A 20,391-nucleotide genomic window follows, 5' to 3' on the forward strand; every position below is an offset into this window, starting at 1 on the left:
ATCTTCTAAGTTTCAATTGGTAATTTTGGTGTTTTGGTAGAGCAAACAGACTAAATGTGGAACTGTAAAGCACTTGTTTGAAATATTTAGCAATTTTTTTCTTTTTAATTTTACAATTCATATTTAAAGGGATACTAAAACCAAATTTTTAGCCACCAATCAGCAAGCGCTACCCAGGTGCAGAACCTAAGCTTCCATTATTGCTTTTTCAAATAAAGGTACAAAGAGAATAAAGAAAAAATGATAATATTAGAAAGTTGCTTAAAACTGTATGCTCTATCTGAATCATGAAAGAAAGAATTTGGGTTTAGCATCCCTTTAATATTTTTGCACACCAATTGAGTATAACTACCATGGGTTTGATCATAGGTTTCAAAGAAGAACCTGATGGAAATTGTCAAGAAGTTGATGATCCATGTGGACAAAGCAGAGGGCACAGCATACAGGGATGAACTGCTGACCAAGATTATTGACATCTGCAGCCAGTCAAACTACCAGTACATCACAAACTTTGAGTGGTTAGTGTTTGATCTCTTGTATTGAATGTATCCTTGTCTTTTTAAAGGGCGATTTCTGCATTATTATTATTAATTAGGTTTATGAGTAGTCTAAATTATTAAAAATGTCACACTTAAGATAGGAATTATTTGCATCTAATGTCTCATGATTTTATTGTGGCCAGTGAAAAGCAATGTCAGCCTTCCTCTGTGTCATATTTAAATGGTGATGCGTGTATATTCTTTAAAAAAAAAAATATTCTCTCAATACTTTATGCTCCAAATTTAAAGGTACATAAGTGAAAAAAGAAAATGTGCTGTGCACAATTGCTCGCATATAACTAGGTCTAACCCTTAATTGTTGCTTACAAAAGTGTTCAATACCCACACATTATTTGATAGGGCAATAATGTCAGAAAATTTGCCCATCTCTGATTTATGCTTGTGGACATAATCCCCAATTTTTTTCTTTCATGATTCATCTAGAGCATACAATGTTAAAGAACTTTCCAATTTACTAAAATTATCAATTTTACTTCATTCTCTTGGTATCCTTTGTTGAGGAAGCAGCAATGTAATACTGTGAGCTAGCTGAGCACGTCGGTGAACCATTGACGATTTATATATGTGCAAGACGCCAATCAACAGCTAGCTTCCAGTAGTACATTTTAGCTCCTGAGCCTACCTAGGTATGCTTTTTAAAAAAGTATACCAAGAAAATGAAGCAAATTAGATAATAGAAATACATTAGAAAACTGTTTAACACTGCATGATCTATCGTAATTATGAAAGCAAGAAAAAATTGGGTTTTATGTCCCTTTAAGTAGTTTTTTGTTGTTTTTTAGTGGATTAATACAGCTGTGCTTACTAAATATATAAATAGATTTAAAAAAAAAATGTTCTTTCATCAGATGGCGAGAGTCCACAAGTCATCACGTGTGGGAATATTCCCCTCCTGACATCTAGGATGGGGGATATTGCCACATTTGATGACTTGTGAACTTTTTTTTTTAGCCTGTGTAGTTTTACATTATCTCTAGACTAAAGAACCTTCTACAAAGGTTTTAATTTAAAACTGCCACCTTGCAGTAGTTGTTTTTGAGTTTGTTTAAAATAGAACAAAAACATTTAAACTATTATTCACTACAAAATTTGGGTTTCATTAATAAAAAAAAATGTTTTAGTAAATGTTTAGCACCTCTTTTTTTTTATAGGTACATTAGTATCCTGGTGGAGCTGACTCGTCTAGAGGGAACTCGCCATGGCCACTTGATTGCCGCTCAAATGTTGGATGTAGCCATCCGAGTGAAAGCCATACGCAGCTTTGCTGTATCCCAGATGGCCACACTTCTAGACAATGCTCACCTTCTGGCCAGCAACACTCAGCGGAATGGCATATGTGAGGTCCTTTATGCAGCAGCATGGATTTGTGGCGAGTTTTCAGAGTGAGTGTGCCTGAGAATAAATGGTATCTGTTGGTTAATAGTTCTTAAAAGCAATGAGATAATGCTGAGATCATGAAAAAGAATTGCCTATTGTATTGGAATGGAAGGGGCAAACTGTCAGATTTTGCCATGGGTGATGGGTACCTTCTCAATGACAAAATGTCATTGGGACTTGTTCATCAGCAAGTGGAAGTAAGTGGAGAATACCCATTGGGGTCTTGGGGGCACCAAACCAGGGAGCCAGGACCTAATTACTGCGCTCTAGCACCTGAGTTTGACAAGCACTTCTATACTCCATAAAGAGACCACAAAACAAAATCTTGAACAGGTTTTCCTACAAAGTACTCCTCCACATAAACCCATTCTATTTCCACTTGAGTTAGTTTATCTGCTATCTATTTGGATCAAGACAGGTGTACTCTTATCTCTTGCACATATAATGTAGAAGGTTTTATGAATCTTCTTGATGCATACAGCATATTTGTTACTGCAACGGTCCAGCCACCCATGACCACATTCTGGGACCTCTCCTCTGAACTTAAAACTGTTTACTTTTTTATCCTTGTAGTTTACCTAGTAGATTTATTGACTTTGGTTGACGTTTATAAGTTACTGATACAATGGAGCCTTGTTGGTGTATGCAGGATTTTCTCAAGGGTTTTCCAGGTTGCTGGTTACCTGTGATTTGTTATCCAGATTGTCCTGTCCCTTTAAAGAATACAACTTGGCAATCGGATTGTATGTTCCTTTTATCTGTTGTAGGGATAATGGGTCTGTATGTATCCATCACGTTTTCCAAGCTCTATCTTTTGATTTGTGCAATTTACACAGTTATTTTTTTTTATTTTTTTTAGGTTTACAAAATGTATTTTTTTGTTTAAAGGTACAAGAAAACCCCAACATTTTCTTTCATGATTTGGATAGAACATACAATGTTAAACAACATTTCCTTTAAATAATCTTTTATTGAGGTTTTGCGCATGACGATAACAAAAAATAAATGTCATATGACAAATATGATAAATACCTAAAAGTGAAGAAATATAATAGGATATATACCTTATTTAGGTATATATTCTAAAACTACCAGTGAGAAATATATGTTATCTACTTACACTTATAAGAACACCTGATAGTAACTTGTGTATGTCATTTGAACAAAACCAGTGAATTTATTTGTAAGTTCACTAATGTCATAAAACACAAAATCACAACCTCAATATAAACCAAATTTGAGAAACCACTTATAGAATCAATTTTAAACAGCAGAAACACATCTGTCATGATATAAACTTTAACACAGGTCACATATATTTACTTGGAAGTAAAGGACTACAAGAACACTATTAAATACTAACATACCCTTTTAGTGGCATGCAAATAACCAATTCCTCAATCTCTAGTCCTATATGAGCAACTACTACTATGACCAATACTTGTAGCAAACAAGTTAATATAGCGGTACTTTGAACCAGAAAAACTAGAGAGCCTCAGGAACACAACATAAACACAAAGGCCGGATACCAAAATCAGTGAGACACTACTAAAATATTAGCACATTTGTCTCTGATAGGGATTTTAATTAATTGTTTATGTTGTCTACCCATCTTTTAAAAGGAATCAATAAAAGATATTTCTCCTGTTAAGTGTGGTCAGTCCACGGGTCATCATTACTTCTGGGATATTATCTCCTCCCCTACAGGAAGTGCAAGAGGATTCACCCAGCAGAGCTGCTATATAGCTCCTCCCCTCTACGTCACCTCCAGTCATTCTCTTGCACCCAACGAATAGATAGGATGTGTGAGAGGACTGTGGTGATTTAATTAGTTTATTACCTTCAATCAAAAGTTTGTTATTTTATAATAGCACCGGAGTGTGTTATTCATTCTTTGGTAGAATTTGAAGAAGAATCTACCTGAGTTTTTTCTATGATTTTAGCCGGAGTAGTTAAGATCATATTGCTGTTTCTCGGCCATCTGAGGAGAGGTAAACTTCAGATCAGGGGACAGCGGGCAGATTAATCTGCAAAGAGGTATGTAGCAGTTTGATATTTTCTGACATGGAATTGATGAGAAAATCCTGCCATACCGTTATAATGTAAACTCAGCCTTAAATGCAGTAGATGTAGCTGGTATCAGGCTGTCATGTATGTATATTTTACACTTCAGTATTCTGGGGAATGGTACTTCACTGGATTTATACTGTATGCATAGATTTTACCTAATTTGCAGGGACTTGCAATAGGTTTTAAATAACAATTAATTTATTGAGGTTAAACGTTTTTTTGCTGGCATGTAAAAACGTTTATTTCTCTGAGGTACTGGGTGAAAAAATGTTGTGGGCACTATTTTTTCCACTTGGCAATAGTTTTGTTTAATTTAAAGCAGTTCACTGATCTCTCTCACTGTTATGTGTGAGGGGGAGGGGCCATTTTTGGCGCTTTTACTACGCATCAAAAAATTCAGTCAGAGGTTCATTTTCTTCCTGCATGATCCGGTTCATCTCTTCAGAACTCAGGGATCTTCAAAGCCTTTTTTGAGGGAGGTAATCATCACAGCAGAGCTGTGAAGAGTGTAGCTGACTGTGATAAAAAACGTTTATTTGTGTATTTTTTCTGCTGACAGGGTTAGTTATCCTTTGCTAATGGGAACAATCCTTTGCTAAAATTGTATATTTCTTACAAAGATTTGATGCTATAACTTAATTATTTTCAACTGTCATAATTTTTTCTGTGCTTCTTATAGGCACAGTTCGTTTTCATATAATTGTAAATTACTTGAAAAAGCATTTCCAAGTTGCTAGTTAATTGCTAGTGTGTTAAACATGTCTGATTCAGAGGAAGATACATGTGTTATATGTACTAATGCCAAAGTGGAGCCCAACAGAAATTTATGTACTAACTGTATTGATGCTACTTTAAATAAAAGTCAATCTGTACAAATTGAACATATTTCACCAGACAACGAGGGGAGAGTTATGCCGACTAACTCGCCTCACGTGTCAGTACCTGCATCTCCCGCTCGGGAGGTGCGTGATATTGTAGCGCCGAGTACATCTGGGCGGCCATTTCAAATCACATTACAGGATATGGCTACTGTCATGACTGAAGTTTTGGCTAAATTACCAGAACTTAGAGGCAAGCGTGATCACTCTGGGGTGAGAACAGAGTGCGCTGATAATATTAGGGCCATGTCAGACACTGCGTCACAGGCGGCAGAACATGAGGACGGAGAACTTCATTCTGTGGGTGACGGTTCTGATCCAAACAGATTGGATTCAGATATTTCAAATTTTAAATTTAAGCTGGAAAACCTCCGTGTATTACTAGGGGAGGTGTTAGCGGCTCTGAATGATTGTAACACAGTTGCAATACCAGAGAAAATGTGTAGGTTGGATAAATATTTTGCGGTACCGGCGAGTACTGATGTTTTTCCTATACCTAAGAGACTTACTGAAATTGTTACTAAGGAGTGGGATAGGCCCGGTGTGCCGTTCTCACCTCCTCCGATATTTAGAAAAATGTTTCCAATAGACGCCACCACACGGGACTTATGGCAAACGGTCCCTAAGGTGGAGGGAGCAGTTTCTACTTTGGCTAAGCGTACCACTATCCCGGTGGAGGATAGCTGTGCCTTTTCAGATCCAATGGATAAAAAGTTAGAGGGTTACCTTAAGAAAATGTTTGTTCAACAAGGTTTTATATTGCAACCTCTTGCATGTATTGCGCCTGTCACGACATTTTGGTTTGAGTCTCTGGAAGAGACACTTGAATCATCTACACTAGATGAGATTACACTCAAACTTAGAACCCTTAAGTTAGCTAACTCATTTATTTCAGATGCCGTAGTACATTTAACTAAACTTACGGCTAAGAATTCCGGATTTGCCATTCAGGCATGCAGAGCGCTGTGGCTAAAATCCTGGTCAGCTGATGTTACTTCTAAATCTAAATTGCTTAATATACCTTTCAAAGGGCAGACCTTATTCGGGCCCGGTTTGAAGGAGATTATCGCTGACATTACAGGAGGTAAAGGCCATGCCCTGCCTCAGGACAAAGCCAAACCTAGGGCTAGACAGTCTAATTTTCGTTCCTTTCGTAATTTTAAAACAGGAACAGCATCAACTTCCTCTGCACCAAAACAGGAAGGAGCTGTTGCTCGCTACAGACAAGGCTGGAAACCTAACCAGTCCTGGAACAAGGGCAAGCAGGCCAGGAAACCTGCTGCTGCCCCTAAGACAGCATGAATCGAGGGCCCCCGATCCGGGACCGGATCTAGTAGGGGGCAGACTTTCTCTCTTCGCCCAGGCTTGGGCAAGAGATGTTCAGGATCCCTGGGCGTTAGAGATCATATCTCAGGGATACCTTCTGGACTTCAAATCCTCTCCCCCAAGAGGGAGATTTCATCTGTCAAGGTTGTCAACAAACCAAATAAAGAAAGAAGCGTTCCTACGCTGCGTACAAGATCTTTTATTAATGGGAGTGATCCATCCAGTTCCGCGGTCGGAACAAGGACAAGGGTTTTACTCAAATCTGTTTGTAGTTCCCAAAAAAGAGGGAACTTTCAGGCCAATCTTGGATTTAAAGATCCTAAACAAATTCAAGATGGAAACGATTCGAACAATTTTGCCCATGATCCAAGAGGGTCAGTACATGACCACAGTGGATTTAAAGGATGCTTACCTTCACATACCGATTCACAGAAATCATTACCGGTATCTAAGGTTTGCCTTTCTAGACAGGCATTACCAGTTTGTAGCTCTTCCATTCGGATTGGCTACAGCTCCAAGAATCTTCACAAAGGTTCTGGGTACTCTTCTGGCAGTACTAAGACCGCGAGGAATTTCGGTAGCTCCGTACCTAGACGACATTCTGATACAAGCTTCAAGCTTTCAAACTGCCAAGTCTCATACAGAGTTAGTACTGGCATTTCTAAGGTCGCATGGATGGAAGGTGAACGAAAAGAAGAGTTCTCTCTTTCCACTCACAAGAGTTCCCTTCTTGGGGACTCTGATAGATTCTGTAGAAATGAAGATTTACCTGACAGAAGACAGGTTAACAAAGCTTCAAAATGCATGCCGGGTCCTTCATTCCATTCAACACCCGTCAGTAGCTCAATGCATGGAGGTGATCGGCTTAATGGTAGCGGCAATGGACATAGTACCTTTTGCACGCCTACATCTCAGACCGCTGCAATTGTGCATGCTAAGTCAGTGGAATGGGGATTACTCAGATTTGTCCCCCACTCTGAATCTGAATCAGGAGACCAGAAATTCTCTTCTATGGTGGCTTTATCGGCCACACCTGTCCAGGGGAATGCCATTCAGCAGGCCAGACTGGACAATTGTAACAACAGACGCCAGCCTTCTAGGTTGGGGTGCTGTCTGGAATTCTCTGAAGGCTCAGGGTCTATGGAATCAGGAGGAGAGTCTCCTTCCAATAAACATTCTGGAATTGAGAGCAGTTCTCAATGCCCTTCTGGCTTGGCCCCAGTTGACAACTCGGGGGTTCATCAGGTTTCAGTCGGACAACATCACGACTGTAGCTTACATCAACCATCAGGGAGGGACAAGAAGCTCCCTAGCAATGATGGAAGTATCAAAGATAATTCGCTGGGCAGAGTCTCACTCTTGCCACCTGTCTGCAATCCACATCCCGGGAGTGGAGAACTGGGAGGCGGATTTCTTAAGTCGTCAGACTTTTCATCCGGGGGAGTGGGAACTTCATCCGGAGGTCTTTGCCCAGATACTTCGACGTTGGGGCAAACCAGAGATAGATCTCATGGCGTCTCGTCAGAACGCCAAGCTTCCTCGCTACGGGTCCAGATCCAGGGATCCGGGAGCGGTTCTGATAGATGCTTTGACAGCACCTTGGACCTTCGGGATGGCTTATGTGTTTCCACCCTTCCCGATGCTTCCTCGATTGATTGCCAGAATCAAACAGGAGAGAGCATCAGTGATTCTAATAGTACCTGCATGGCCACGCAGGACTTGGTATGCAGATCTAGTGGACATGTCATCCTGTCCGCCTTGGTCTCTACCTCTGAAACAGGACCTTCTGATCCAGGGTCCATTCAAACATCAAAATCTAACTTCTCTGAAGCTGACTGCTTGGAAATTGAACGCTTGATTTTATCAAAACGAGGTTTTTCTGAGCCAGTTATTGATACCTTAATACAGGCTAGGAATCCTGTTACCAGAAGGATTTACCATAAAATATGGCGTAAATACTTATATTGGTGCGAATCCAAGAGTTACTCATGGAGTAAGGTTAGAATTCCAAGGATATTGTCTTTTCTACAAGAAGGTTTAGAAAAGGGTAGTGGGGAGTAAGTCTGGACAGATACTATCAAGAACTCGGGCCAACTCTAAAAGAACTGTGAACACAGTTCGGTAAAAGGTCAAGTAAGTCTAGGGAGGATGATAGAGTGGCGCACAAGGCTAAGTTCATAAATCTAATATGTAATGGAAAAAGGCCAATATCCTTACCAAAAAATTAAATTTATATATATATACAATATAACAACTGCTGATAAAACACTAAATGGACGTAATGTCAGTCAGATTATTTATTAATCAATTCACAAGTTCTAAATAAAACAAATAAGTAGAATCACAAGCTCTAAATGAAACAAATAAGTTGATTAAATATACATATGATAAATATTAATACTCAATAGATCAATGGGGGCAGTAAAAATAATAAGTATTGGATCTAAAATAATCTATAGGATGTGGCCACATCGTCTAAAATCTAATCATAAATACTAAAAACCAAACAATTAATGAAGCATTTGATCATAGATATACAATGAAAAGTAAAAAACGTACTTGGAGGATGTTAATACTCTAAAGAAACAACCGCATTACTTCATGAGTTAGAAAATATAACATGGCAAAAGGACTTTCTTCTTGTCACATGCGATGTCAATGCACTTTATACTAACATTACACATAGTATAGGATTAGATGCAACGAAATTTTATTTATATGAGGACAAAGATATGCCCCTTAATCAAGCTGATTTTATCCTACAATGCATCCATTTTATACTCAATAATAATTATTTTAATTTCAATGGTGAATTTTTTCTACAAAAGAAAGGTACAGCGATGGGTACGAGGTTTGCGCCCAGTTATGCAAATCTTTTTATGGGCAGATTTGAACATGCAAACATTTTAACTAGCCCTTGGAGCGCAAACCTCGTACTCATCAAACGTTATATAGGTGATCTGTTTTTTATTTGGAAAGGGGGAGAAGATCTACTTAAATTATTTATGGAAGACATTAATAACAATGAATGGGGAATTTCTTTTACTCATGATTTTAACAATACATCTATTGATTTTTTTAGACCTTACCATTGAAATTTTAGATAATAAAGTCCAAACTAAAACATTTTTTAAAAAAGTAGATACGAACAATTATATACATTTTAATAGTTGCCATCTTGACCAATGGAAATTAAATATTCCGAAAGGCCAGTTTTTAAGGTTGCGAAAAAACTGTTCCACCTTAGAGGACTTTAAGGACCAATCGAACATATTAAAAGAAAGATTCAGGGAAAAAGGATATAATGAAGAACTAATAGAACAGTCCATACAAAGTGTAGAGAAAACAGATAGAACTTCACTTTTAAAGAAAAAAGAGAAAAAACATACAAATTCCAAAGAACTAGAAACTACGTTTATCACGCAATATAGTGCAGATTTTAAATTAATAAAGAGAATCATACATAAACACTGGCATTTAGTCCAGAAAGATCCCTTTCTATCTGACATTACTGAGAACAAACCCAAGATTGTCTATAGGAAAGCCAAAACAATCAAATCCATCCTAGCCCCCAGTGAGTTTAAGAAAAAGAAAAAACAAGATTCAGATATACAAGGTAATAAATTGGAAGGCTTCTTTCCATGCCATCAGTGTAAAGTCTGTAGTTTCAGTAACAAGTGCAAACAAATAGAGGCCAGTAATTCAGATTGTAAAATCAAAATTAGAGACACTATTAGATGCTGTGATAAAAATGTGGTTTATATGATACAGTGTCCGTGCAAAAAACAATATTTTGGACAAACAAGCAGACCTGTAAGGGACAGAATAAGACAGCACCTCCTTAATATAGAGTGGGGATATGAAGACCACCTCCTTTCTAAACATTTTAAAGAGTGTCATGGCCAGAAGACTGATGGCCTGTTGTATTGGGGTGTAAAAAAAGTAAAACAACATAGAGGAGGAAATATATTAAAACAACTTTTAAGGACAGAAGCTGAGCTTATTTTTAATTTTGCCACCCTGACCCCTGGTGGATTGAATGCTGAACTTGATCTCAATCCCTTTAATTAAATATTTTGCCTACATGTATTTTTAAGTTTTTGTATACGGTTTTATGGCCAATTTCATGCATTAGTTTCATCCATTTCTTTGGACTTTTTGTAAGATTTTAAGACAAACTATATTCGAGTTAGTGATTTATTTATTTATTTATACTAGGTATTAGACTAATCTATTGATACTATTTATTCCAATATTTTATTCTTACTTCGACTATGAACCATCTTAAAATTATAAATAACATATATTTTTTTGAGGTTATTTTATCTATTTGTATAGGTGTTGTATCCTAAGAAATAAGAGATTGTCATGATCATAGATCTTTAGATAAATAATGGACAATGTGCATTGAATAAAGTTTATTGATAAAGCCACTAAACAGTTAATACAAAAAATGGCATCCGGAATAACCCTATAAAAACAAGTACTAGGCATCCAGTAAGTCATCTTGATAAAGGCATAACGTGCCGAAACGCGTAGAAGAGGCTTACTAAACGTTTGGACACCACACTGGAAAATTTTCACTTTGTATGTTGAAAGTGACATTCGAAACTGGACCGCTTTTGGAGAAACCCCATTGGACTCTAACCATCAGGTGACACAGCACGCACGCAGACAGTGAAGACGCTGGAGTCACGCTTGGGAGCAGGAAACAAGCTCAGCGTGTAGTGCTCTTCGCTGCTCACTCCACTGTGAGCCTGGAAGCAACTTCGGAGCCACTCTTAGCCGCAAGTCTGTCAGGTACGTGGAATACAATTTCAACCCCACTTTACCGTTTTTGGAGTGAACATTTGTCTGACCGGTCAGCATTTCACTTATAAGCACTTGGAAGAGACTTACATTTCTAAGATTCTATGATATATGAGCTACCAACTATCACATTTGTTTCTAGTGACTTTTGTGTTTGCCATAATTTGTTTTCTTGCGCACAAAAAGTGAGACTTTAATTTCACAAACCATTTTACCGGATTTCTATCTTTTAATATTAAAGTATAAGCAGAAATAGAACTTTATATATATTCATCACATCTGTGAGATTTCTTGTCTTATATTTAGCGGTTGTTTCTTTAGAGTATTAACATCCTCCAAGTACGTTTTTTACTGTTCATTGTATATCTATGATCAAATGCTTCATTAATTGTTTGGTTTTTAGTATTTATGATTAGATTTTAGACGATGTGGCCACATCCTATAGATTATTTTAGATCCAATACTTATTATTTTTACTGCCCCCATTGATCTATTGAGTATTAATATTTATCATATGTATATTTAATCAACTTATTTGTTTCATTTAGAGCTTGTGATTCTACTTATTTGTTTTATTTAGAGCTTGTGAATTGATTAATAAATAATCTGACTGACATTACGTCCATTTAGTGTTTTATCAGCAGTTGTTATATTGTATATATATATATTTAATTTTTTGGTAAGGATATTGGCCTTTTTCCATTACATATTAGATTTATGAACTTAGCCTTGTGCGCCACTCTATCATCCTCCCTATACTTACTTGAAGGTTTAGAAAAGGGGTTATCTGCTAGTTCTTTAAAGGGACAGATTTCAGCTCTGTCCATTCTTTTACACAAACGTCTGTCAGAAGTTCCGGACGTTCAAGCTTTTTGTCAGGCTTTAGCTAGGATCAAGCCTGTGTTTAAAACTGTTGCTCCGCCATGGAGTTTGAACTTAGTTCTTAATGTTTTACAGGGTGTTCCGTTTGAACCCCTTAATTCCATTGATATCAAGTTGTTATCTTGGAAAGTTCTGTTTTTAATGGCTATTTCCTCGGCTCGAAGAGTTTCTGAGTTATCTGCCTTACATTGTGATTCTCCTTATCTGATTTTTCATTCAGACAAGGTAGTTCTGCGTACTAAACCTGGGTTCCTACCTAAGGTGGTCACTAACAGGAATATCAATCAGGAGATTGTTGTTCCATCTTTGTGTCCTAATCCTTCCTCGAAGAAGGAACGTCTGCTACACAATCTAGATGTAGTCCGTGCCCTGAAATTTTATCTACAGGCAACTAAGGATTTTCGTCAAACGTCTTCCCTGTTTGTCGTTTATTCTGGTCAGAAGAGAGGTCAAAAAGCTTCGGCTACCTCTCTCTCTTTTTGGCTTCGTAGCATAATACGATTAGCCTATGAGACTGCTGGACAGCAGCCTCCTGAAAGAATTACAGCTCATTCTACTAGAGCTGTGGCTTCCACTTGGGCCTTTAAGAATGAGGCTTCTGTTGAACAGATTTGCAAGGCTGCAACTTGGTCTTCTCTTCATACTTTTTCCAAATTTTACAAATTTGACACTTTTGCTTCTTCGGAGGCTGTTTTTGGGAGAAAGGTTCTTCAGGCAGTGGTTCCTTCCGTATAAAGAGCCTGCCTGTCCCTCCCGTCATCCGTGTACTTTTGCTTTGGTATTGGTATCCCAGAAGTAATGATGACCCGTGGACTGACCACACTTAACAGGAGAAAACAAAATTTATGCTTACCTGATAAATTAATTTCTCCTGTAGTGTGGTCAGTCCACGGCCCGCCCTTTTTTTTATGGCAGGATTATACTCCAGTCACCACTACACCCTTGGGCTTCTCCTTTCTCGTTGGTCCTTTGGTCGAATGACTGGAGGTGACGTAGAGGGGAGGAGCTATATAGCAGCTCTGCTGGGTGAATCCTCTTGCACTTCCTGTAGGGGAGGAGATAATATCCCAGAAGTAATGATGACCCGTGGACTGACCACACTACAGGAGAAATGAATTTATCAGGTAAGCATAAATTTTGTTTTCTTTCATGTAATTAGCAAGAGTCCATGAGCTAGTGACGTATGGGATATACATTCCTACCAGGAGGGGCAAAGTTTCCCAAACCTCAAAATGCCTATAAATACACCCCTCACCACACCCACAATTCAGTTTTACAAACCTCTCATGGAGGTGGTGAAGTAGGTTTGTGCTAGATTCTACGTTGATATGCGCTTCGCAGCAGGCTCAAGCCCGGTTTTCCTCTCAGAGTGCAGTGAATGTCAGAGGGATGTGAAGAGTATTGCCTATTTGAATACAATGGTCTTCCTCTAGGGGATCTATTTCATAGGTTCTCTGTTATCGGTCGTAGAGATTTCTTCTCCTACCTCCCTTTTCAGATCGACGATCTACTCTTATATACCATTACCTCTACGGATTCTCGTTTCAGTACTGGTTTGGCTATCTACTATATGTAGATGAGTGTCTTGGGGTAAGTAAGTCTTATTTTTTATGACACTCTAAGCTATGGTTGGGCACTTTAGTTTAAACTTATATTTGCCATGATTCAGGATAATCAGTATTCCTTCATTCAGACTGTCAGTTTCATTATTTGGGATAATGCATATGAATAAATATTTTTTTCTTACCTTGAAAATTTTCAATTGACTTTTTTTTCCCTGCGGGCTGTTAGGCTCGCGGGGGCTGAAAATGCTTCAATTTATTGCGTCATTCTTGGCACAAACTTTTGTCTGTAGTTACGTCCTTTTTTGACGCATGTGTATTCAGACGTTTTTTTGCGCCAAAAAATGTGGGCGTCGTTTTCGGCGTCAGAGGATGTAGCGTCATACTTGGCGCCAAAAAATATGGGCGTTGTACTTGGCACCAAAAATGTGGGCGTCATTCTTGTTCCACTTTTTTTCTCACATTATTTAAGTCTCATTTTTTTGTTGCTTCTGGTTGCTAGAGGCTTGTTTATTTTGCATTTTTCCCATTCCTGAAACTGTCATTTAAGGAATTTGATAATTTTGCTTTATATGTTCTTTTTTCTATTACATATTGCAAGATGTCACAACCTGACCCTGGATCAGAATCTACTACTGGAAAGACGCTGCCTGATGCTGGTTCTACCAAAGTTAAGTGCATTTGTTGTAAACTTTTGGTAACTGTTCTTCCGGCTGTAGTTTGTGTTAGTTGCCATGATAAACTTTCCAATGCAGATAATGTCTCCATTAGTAATAATCCTTTACCTGTTGTTGTTCCTTCTACATCTAATGTTCAGGATGTCCCTGTTAATGTAAAAGAATTTGTTTCTAATTCCATTAGGAAGGCTCTGTCTGTTATTCCTCCTTCCAGTAAACGTAAAAGGTCTTTTAAAACTTCTCTTTTCGGATGAATTTTTAAGTGACCGCCATCATTCTGACTTATCTGTTTCTGATGAGGATCTATCTGGTTCAGAAGATTCTGCCTCAGATATCGATACTGATAAATCTTCATATTTGTTTAAGATGGAGTTTATTCGTTCTTTACTTAAATAAGTGTTGATTGCATTAGATATGGAGGAGTCTAGTCCTCTTGATACTAAATCTGCTAAGCGCTTAAATTCAGTTTTTAAACCTCATGTAGTTATTCCAGAAGTTTTTCCAGTCCCTGATGCTATTTCAGAAGTGATTTCTAGGGAATGGAATAGTCTGGGTACTTCATTTACTCCTTCTCCAAGGTTTAAGAAATTGTACCCTGTGCCTTCTGATAGATTAGAGTTTTGGGACAAAATCCCCAAAGTTGATGGGGCTATCTCTACTCTTGCTAAACGTACTACTATTCCTACGGCAGATAGTACTTCCTTTAAGGATCCTTTAGATAGGAAGCTTGAATCCTTCCTAAGGAGAGCTTATTTATGTTCAGGTAATCTTCTTAGACCTGCTATTTCTTTGGCTGATGTTGCTGCAGCTTCCACTTTCTGGTTGGAGGCTTTAGCGCAACAAGTATCAGACCATAATGCTTATAGCATTGTTAAACTTCTTCAACATGCTAATAACTTTATTTGTGATGCCATTTTTGATATCATTAGAATTGATGTCAGGTATATGTCTTTAGCTATTTTAGCTAGAAGAGCTTTATGGCTTAAATCTTGCAATGCAGATATGACTTCTAAGTCAACTTTGCTTTCTCTCTCTTTCCAAGGTAATAAATTATTTGGTTCTCAGTTAGATTCAATAATCTCAACTGTTGCTGGGGGGAAGGGAGCCTTTTTGCCTCAGGACAAAAAATCTAAAGGTAAATATAGGGCTGCTAATCGTTTTCGTTCCTTTCGTCAGAATAAGGAGCAGAAGCCTGACCCTTCCCCTAAAGGAACGGTCTCCGTTTGGAAACCTTCTCCAGTCTGGAATAAATCCAAGCCTTTTAGAAAGTCAAACCAGCTCCCAAATCCGCATGAAGGTGCGGCCCTCATTCCAGCACAGCTGGTAGGGGGCAGGTTACGATTTTTCAAAGATGTTTGGATCAATTCGATTCACAATCTTTGGATTCAGAACATTGTTTCACAAGGGTACAGAATAGGTTTCAAGGTAAGGCCGCCTGTGAGAAGATTTTTCCTCTCACGCATTCCAGTAAATCCAGTGAAGGCTCAGGCGTTTCTGAAATGTGTTTCAGACCTAGAGTCGGCTGGGGTAATTATGCCAGTTCCAGTTCTGGAACGGGGTCTGGGGTTTTACTCAAATCTATTCATTGTACCAAAGAAGGAGAATTCCTTCAGACCAGTTCTGGATCTAAAAATATTGAATCGTTATGTAAGGATACCAACATTGAAAATGGTGACTATAAGGACTATTCTGCCTTTTGTTCAGCAAGGGCATTATATGTCTACAATAGACTTACAGGATGTATATCTTCATATTCCAATTCATCCAGATCATTATCAGTTTCTGAGATTCTCTTTTCTAGACAAGCATTACCAGTTTGTTGCTCTTCCGTTTGGCCTAGCAACAGCTCCAAGGATCTTTTCGAAGGTTCTCGGTGCCCTTCTCTCTGTAATCAGAGAACAGGGTATTGCGGTATTTCCTTATTTGGACGATATCTTGGTACTTGCTCAGTCTTTACATTCTGCAGAATCTCATACGAATCAACTTGTGTTGTTTCTTCAAAGACATGATTGGAGGATCAATTTACCAAAGAGTTCCTTGATTCCTCAGACAAAGGTAACCTTTTTGGGTTTCCAAATAGATTCAGTGTTCATGACTTTGTCTCTAACAGAAAAGAGACGTCTGAAATTGGTTTCAGCTTGTCGAAACCGTCAGTCTCAATTGTTCCCTTCGGTAGCATTATGCATGGAAATTCTAGGTCTCATGACTGCTGCATCGGACGCAATCCCTTTTGCTCGTTTTCACATGAGACCTCTCCAGCTTTCTATGCTGAACCAGTGGTGCAGGGATTATACAAAGATATCACAATTAATATCCTTAAATCCCAATGTTCGATCTTCTCTAACTTGGTGGTTGAATCACCATCGTTTAATTCAAGGGGCCTGTTTTGTTTGTCCTACCTGGACTGTGATCTCAACAGATGCGAGTCTTTCAGGTTGGGGAGCTGTATGGGGATCTCTGACAGCGCAGGGGGTTTGGGAATCTCAGGAGGCGAGATTACCAATCAACATTTTAGAACTCAGTTCTGGCCTCTTCTGAAGAGAGAATCGTTTATTTGTTTTCAGACAGACAATGTCACAACCGTGGCGTATGTCAATCATCAAGGTGGGACTCACAGTCCTCAAGCTATGAAAGAAGTATCTCGGATACTTGTATGGGCGGAATCCAGCTCCTGTCTAATTTCTGCGGTTCACATCCCAGATGTAGACAATTGGGAAGCGGATTATCTCAGTCGCCAGACGTTACATCCGGGCGAATGGTCTCTTCACCCAGAGGTATTTCTTCAGATTGTTCAAATCTGGGGGCTTCCAGAAATAGATCTGATGGCCTCTCATCTAAACAAGAAACTTCCCAGGTATCTGTCCAGATCCAGGGATTCTCAGGCGGAAGCAGTGCACGCGTTGTCGCTTCCTTGGAATTATCATCCTGCCTATATCTTTCCGCCTCTAGTTCTTCTTCCAAAAGGGATTTCCAAAATTCTAATGGAACGTTCGTTTGTACTGCTGGTGGCTCCAGCATGGCCTCAAAGGTTTTGGTATGCGGATCTCATTCGGATGGCCACTTGCCAACCTTGGACACTTCCGTTAAGACCAGACCTTCTATCTCAAGGCCCATTTTTCCATCAGGATCTCAAATCATTAAATTTGAAGGTATGGAAATTGAACGCTTGATTCTTAGTCATAGAGGTTTCTCTGACTCAGTAATTAATACTATGTTGCAGGCTCGTAAATCTGTGTCTAGGAAGATTTATTATCGAGTCTGGAAGACTTACATTTCTTGGTGTTCTTCTCATAAATTCTCCTGGCATTCTTTTAGAATTCCTAGAATTTTACAGTTTCTTCAGGATGGTTTGGATAAAGGTTTGTCTGCAAGTTCCTTGAAAGGACAAATCTCTGCTCTTTCTGTTCTTTTTCACAGAAAGATTGCTAATCTTCCTGATATTCATTGTTTTGTACAGGCTTTGGTTTGTATCAAACCTGTCATTAAGTCAATCTCTCCTCCCTGGAGTCTTAATTTGGTTCTGAGGGCTTTACAGGCTCCTCCGTTTGAACCTATGCATTCTCTGGATATTAAATTACTTTCTTGGAAAGTTTTGTTTCTTTTGGCCATCTCTTCTGCTAGAAGAGTTTCTGAGTTATCTGCTCTTTCTTGTGAATCTCCTTTTCTGATTTTTCATCAGGATAAGGCGGTGTTGCGGACTTCATTTCAATTTTTACCTAAGGTTGTGAATTTTAACAACATTAGTAGAGAAATTGTTGTCCCTTCATTGTGTCCTAATCCTAAGAATTCTCTGGAGAGATCTTTACATTCTTTGGATGTAGTAAGAGCTTTGAAATATTATGTTGAAGCTACTTAAGATTTTAGAAAGACTTCTAGTCTATTTGTTATCTTTTCTGGTTCCAGGAAAGGTCAGAAAGCTTCTGCCATTTCTTTGGCGTCTTGGTTAAAGTCTTTGATTCATCATGCTTATGTGGAGTCGGGTAAGTCCCCGCCTCAAAGGATTACGGCTCATTCTACTAGGTCAGTTTCTACTTCCTGGGCTTTTAGGAATGAAGCTTCTGTTGATCAGATTTGCAAAGCAGCAACTTGGTCTTCTTTGCATACTTTTACTAAATTCTACCATTTTGATGTTTTCTCTTCTGAAGCAGTTTTTGGTAGAAAAGTACTTCAGGCAGCTGTTTCAGTTTGATTCTTCTGCTTATAATTTCAGTTTTTTTCATTATTAAGATTAAAACTTTTGATTTGGGTTGTGGATTATTTTTTCAGCGGAATTGGCTGTCTTTATTTTATCCCTCCCTCTCTAGTGACTCTTGCGTGGAAGTTCCACATCTTGGGTATCTGCTATCCCATACGTCACTAGCTCATGGACTCTTGCTAATTACATGAAAGAAAACATAATTTATGTAAGAACTTACCTGATAAATTAATTTCTTAATTTCTTTCATATTAGCAAGAGTCCATGAGACCCACCCTTTTTGTGGTGGTTATGATTTTTTTGTATAAAGCACAATTATTCCAATTCCTTATTTTTGATGCTTTTGCTCCCTTCTTATCACCCCACTTCTTGGCTATTCGTTAAACTGATTTGTGGGGGTGGTGAGGGGTGTATTTATAGGCATTTTGAGGTTTGGGAAACTTTGCCCCTCCTGGTAGGAATGTATATCCCATACGTCACTAGCTCATGGACTCTTGCTAATATGAAAGAAATGAATTTATCAGGTAAGTTCTTACATAAATTATGTTATTTTAATTTCTATAAACTTCTACCTCTACACTAGTCTCTGCATAGAGTGCTATCTAAGCATTTTCTTTTTGTGGAACTTTGTTCCAAATGTTCGTGTATGATCTAAATTAATGCTAGCACCACTCCTCAGATTTAGATGATATAACCAGTGGAATATACGTCACCAAATTAACTTAGAATAAGAGGAGCTTGCCTTAATAGAGCCGTTGTTAAATTTGTGTGTGAAAATTAAGAACTGCTTTAAGTTTTGGAGGGGGGGGGGGCGGACGGACGTTGTAATTGGTGATATAGGTAATAAGGAGTTTAGTATTGAGCGCCAGTTAAAATGATCATGGTAACCAACGGCTGCGTGTATATACATATAGTATGTAGAATAGTAGCAGGAGTATAATATGAGATATGATTGGAATGGATTAGGTCGGTCACTCTTGGGTCTTTGTTTGACTCATAACTTGTGGGCCATAATGGTGTGTATAATGTCAAACATAATAATGGTAAACATCCTTGAGAAAACCTTCAATCAGAATAAGTCATGAAAAACAGGCTATAAGTAAACTGTAGTATCCGTATATCAGGTACAGGAAGGCTATAAATTAATGGACATTCCAATATATAACATTTGAAGTGAAATCCCCACACTGTAAGGACCTCTCAAAGGTACAGTATAGTGATACTCGTTTGGATGGGTGCATAAGGTATATAAAATATATTAACTAACATAATAACATAGTAGCTAGGAGCATAAACTATAGATTAGAATTGGAGAGCAAAGTGGGTGTTGAAGCCTTATTGCAGTATATAACTAGCTAAACTTTGTCACCATTGTGAAGATATATACCCATGGACTATTTAATCATTATGCAAATATGTAGTCAGCCGCATAAAGGACTAACTTGGGCTCCTGAGTTTGAATATAATGATCAAAACCAAGACAAGGTAGTGAATATCCATTGAGAGTCCCATCATTTTGGATATAACAGTGAATCATAACAGCCTAAACTTCAACATTTGGTGTCACGCTTAACTCACATTATAAACAATGAGCTAGTAAACGAATGACACTATATAGAGAAACCATATTTGATGTGAAAGTCTCAAAGTTCTCAAGGGTGAGGAGGGTCATCAGGCGCTTAAAAAGTAAATGTGTCACTAGGATCATGCATCATCACCCAATATTTTTCCCCTAGTGCTGGCAGGTTAAGAGGGACTCTGAGCATGTAGTCTTTATCTCACACCACTTCTGGGGACCTGGTGAGTGCTTACAGGATTGAGGATCTCTGGATGGTGCCACCACCATCTTGGACAGTTCAGGGACCAACATAGTAAAGTTCTCTGTAGTGTAATAAACAGTCAGACTGTGTTAGGGTCCCTCGATTTAGCCATGCATATCGGGCAAATAAACAGGAGAACTAGCCTCCCGGATCAAAAGGGCCTTTCAACAGACCGGTGTGAGCTTGTATGGCATCTTTCCTGTGAAGCCCAGGTAGTATGTCACTTGACGGAGCC

At 38.5% G+C, this 20,391-nt stretch overlaps 1 protein-coding gene across 2 annotated transcripts in view; it reads left to right on the forward strand.

Moving 5' to 3' along the window:
* AP3D1 (adaptor related protein complex 3 subunit delta 1) overlaps positions 1 to 20,391 on the forward strand; it is a 419,857-nt gene that overhangs the window by 166,094 nt on the left and 233,372 nt on the right. For both annotated transcript variants that reach the window (XM_053703077.1, XM_053703078.1), the window contains exons 13-14: positions 370 to 518; positions 1,712 to 1,942. In XM_053703077.1, coding sequence (XP_053559052.1) covers positions 370 to 518; positions 1,712 to 1,942 — 380 coding nt within the window. The remainder of the gene's footprint in view (positions 1 to 369; positions 519 to 1,711; positions 1,943 to 20,391) is intronic.

Source organism: Bombina bombina, chromosome 2, assembly GCF_027579735.1.
Source record: "Bombina bombina isolate aBomBom1 chromosome 2, aBomBom1.pri, whole genome shotgun sequence".
NCBI lineage: Eukaryota > Metazoa > Chordata > Amphibia > Anura > Bombinatoridae > Bombina > Bombina bombina.